Raw genomic sequence first — 3,093 nt, 5'->3', positions numbered from 1 at the left:
TTTGCATCACACACACACACACACACACACACACACACATATATATATATATATATATGGGGCACATGGCAGGTCATGTGCCCTTTATTTTTCCCCCAAATTTTCTCCAATTTTCTTCAATTCTCTAGACTTTTCTTTAAGTGGTCAAAGATGACTAATTATTTGACTTGGTCATCCTTGCCCTAGACATATGTCTTGCAATATAAGATGAACACATGTGTCTCTTAATGACTTGAATTAATTGGCCAACCATGGGTGGGTCCACACCATACCCCACGGCCACATGGCCATTTGGCCACTTAATGAAATATTTTTTTGCAACTCCTAGCTTCTCATTTTCCTTATTCCAAATTTGCCCTTAATGCTCCATATCAACAAAAGATGAACATGCATCTTAGGCATTCTTAGCAAAACCAAAAAAATATAACCTTGTCCTTAACTTCCCGTCATTGGCTCGGAATATCCAAATGTACAAAATGCGAGGTATAACAGAATCATCAAGGACAACAGGAATGGATGCAAAGAAGAAACAAGTATGTTAAAGACAGTTCTGGGATTATTTTGTAAGAAATAAGCAAAGAAGAAAATAATAAAGAAGCTAAGCAAGTGGATAGCCTAGTATGTTAAAGACCTTTGCTATTCTTGACAAGGAGGAAGAAGAGGTCGTTCCTGCACAAGTAAACAACCTAGCAAAGGTGCCTAGTGACAAGGTAAATGAGGAGGAACAATTAACTACAAAATAATAGGTTGATACCAATTATCACAATAAGGTGCACAATGTGAGTCCGTACCACACCAAACTCAGTTGCAAAAAATGCAAATAATGAAGCAAGTAAAAAAGCACAACAAAAGCAGGATTTGGATAGCCACAACAAAGCACAGGAGAACAAACAGGAAAAACAGTTTCAAGGAAGCAGTAGTGCAGTGAAGGAGCTTTCTAGTAAGGAGCAAAAGCAGAAAAGTCAAGGGAAAGAGTGCGCAGATAAGATTTCACAAATACAACATGGTAATACTGGTGAGAATATAACACAAGATGACACTAGGGGAACTAAAAAAAGGAGTAATAGCCTCTCATCATATTGCAGCAGGAACATTGGGCATATTAGCTGGCCTATTCCATCTTTAGCTTCCGTCCACCACAACGTCTATACAATTGCGTATGGGAGATATTGAAACCATAAGATCAAGAAAATACAAGTCCAACCATCCTTCTTAGTGGTGACAGGATGAAGAGCCAGCTAAATAAAAAAGGTGAGGAGAACACCCGTCCAGCAGCAGCACAAGTCCTTAAAGCAATAATAGATACAGGCCAAGTGCAGGAAAGGGAATCAGGGCAATAACAGGATCAAGCAAAGGAAAATAACAAGCAAATAGTAATGCAATTGGTTTCTCAAACAATGCAGGAACAAGGGCAGCTAGTTACAGAATCTAAAAGAAAGGATATGAATGGGCAATCTCTAGAACCAAATATAGTCTCTTCTATGAGGGAAGGAGATGTGTCACCTAAGCTTCATAAAGGAGCAGGAAGAGGAAAGAAGAAACCACAAAGGGATACAAGTGTTCTACCTGGGAGTACTTATCAAACTAGAAGGGCCTTGAATAAACCTAATGCTTAATAATGAATGCTTTGATTTGGAACATTAGGTCACTGAATACAATGGAGGATTTTCAAAGACTGATAAAGATGCATCATAAATACTAATTTGGTTTTATTGGATTAATGGAACCTTTCCAACAGCTTGATAAGATTGAGGAATACAAAAGAAGACTGGGTATGCATACTGCTGTGGTGAATTCATCTGGAAAAATATGGATATTTGTCGAAGATTTTTTTGAAGTGGAAATTTTAGCAGATCATGAGCAACAAATTACCGTTAAGCTTAATAGTAATGGGTTGCATGAGGAGATAATGGTATCTATGATATATGCTAAATGCACAAATAGGGAGAGATTGGATTTATAGGATAGTCTAGAAGATTTGGCTACTAATATTAATAGACCATGGATGATAGCAGGTGACTTTAATGTCATTATGTCTGAGAAAGAGAAGTATGGGGGTCTAGCAGTTGGGGCAAATGAAATTCAAGATTTTAAAGTGTGTATGAAGAATTGTGAGATAGAATATTGAAATGGTGGAATTGGCAAAGTGGGGATGACTGCATTATAAAAAGATTAGACAGATGTTTAGGTAATTTGAGATTGCAACAAGTTTTTCCAGGCATTGAGGTGAATCATTTGATTAGAAATGGCTCAGATCATGCCCCTCTTTTGATTTCATATTCCGGGAGCACAATACCAATTAAGAAACCTTTTAAGTTTCTTAATTTTTGGGTTAAAAATGAAACTTTCCTAGATTTGGTAAGAACTCACTACACTACTAATTTTCTGGCAAATCCATTTACTCCTTTTCATTTCAAGCTGAAAAAGGTTAAGGATGCTTTAGTTCAATGGAGTAAGGATACTTTTGGAAATATTTTCCAAGATATTGAGACTTTAGAGGAAGTGATCAAGGTACATGAGATTCAATTTGAACTTCAACTTACCCCTAATAAAAGAGAGAAACTATATAGGGTGCAAGCAGATATGAATAGATACCTTCATCTTGAGGAGGAATTTTTGAAACAAAAGGATGGAATGCAATGGTTTCAGGATGGTGATAGGAATACAAAATTCTTTCATGCTTATGTCCAAGGGAGAAGGAAGAGATTTCAATAAAGAAGAATTCAGGATCAACAGGGCATATGGTTGGAAAACCAGGAGGAAATAAATGTTGAAGCTATAAGATAATTTTCGAGCAATTTACTAGAGAAGAAGAATCTTTGATTTTGAAATTCTCGGATCGGGTACCAACCGATTATCCAAGAGGAGCAAAATAGTAGGACCTCGGAGATGCCAGTAGAGGAAGAAGTGAAAAAGGTGATCATCAATCTTAATGGGGATAGTCTTTGGAGGACCTGATGGCTTTACTGGAGTTTTTTATCAAACTTGTTGGCATATAATTGGGAAAGATATTCCGATATGGTAAGAGTTTTTTTTATGTAGTCTTTGAATTACCCAAGTTTATCACTCATACTAATCTGGTCTTATTGCCAA

The 3,093-nt window shown here is 36.8% G+C and overlaps 1 protein-coding gene across 1 annotated transcript; it reads left to right on the top strand.

The window, feature by feature from the left end:
• The first annotated feature begins 1,720 nt into the window (after nucleotides 1-1,720).
• LOC132044231 (uncharacterized) lies at nucleotides 1,721-2,715 on the top strand. Its single transcript, XM_059434719.1, has 3 exons — nucleotides 1,721-1,912; nucleotides 1,964-2,111; nucleotides 2,219-2,715. Exons 1-3 carry the CDS (start codon nucleotides 1,721-1,723, stop codon nucleotides 2,713-2,715), a joined length of 837 nt encoding a protein of 278 aa, XP_059290702.1.
• The last annotated feature ends 378 nt before the right edge of the window (nucleotides 2,716-3,093 follow it).

The sequence above is a fragment of the Lycium ferocissimum genome, unplaced genomic scaffold (genome assembly GCF_029784015.1).
Source record: "Lycium ferocissimum isolate CSIRO_LF1 unplaced genomic scaffold, AGI_CSIRO_Lferr_CH_V1 ctg3885, whole genome shotgun sequence".
Taxonomy (NCBI): domain Eukaryota; kingdom Viridiplantae; phylum Streptophyta; class Magnoliopsida; order Solanales; family Solanaceae; genus Lycium; species Lycium ferocissimum.
The sequence above is the reverse complement of the archived record's forward strand: the minus strand, read 5'-3'. Positions and strand labels throughout refer to the sequence as shown.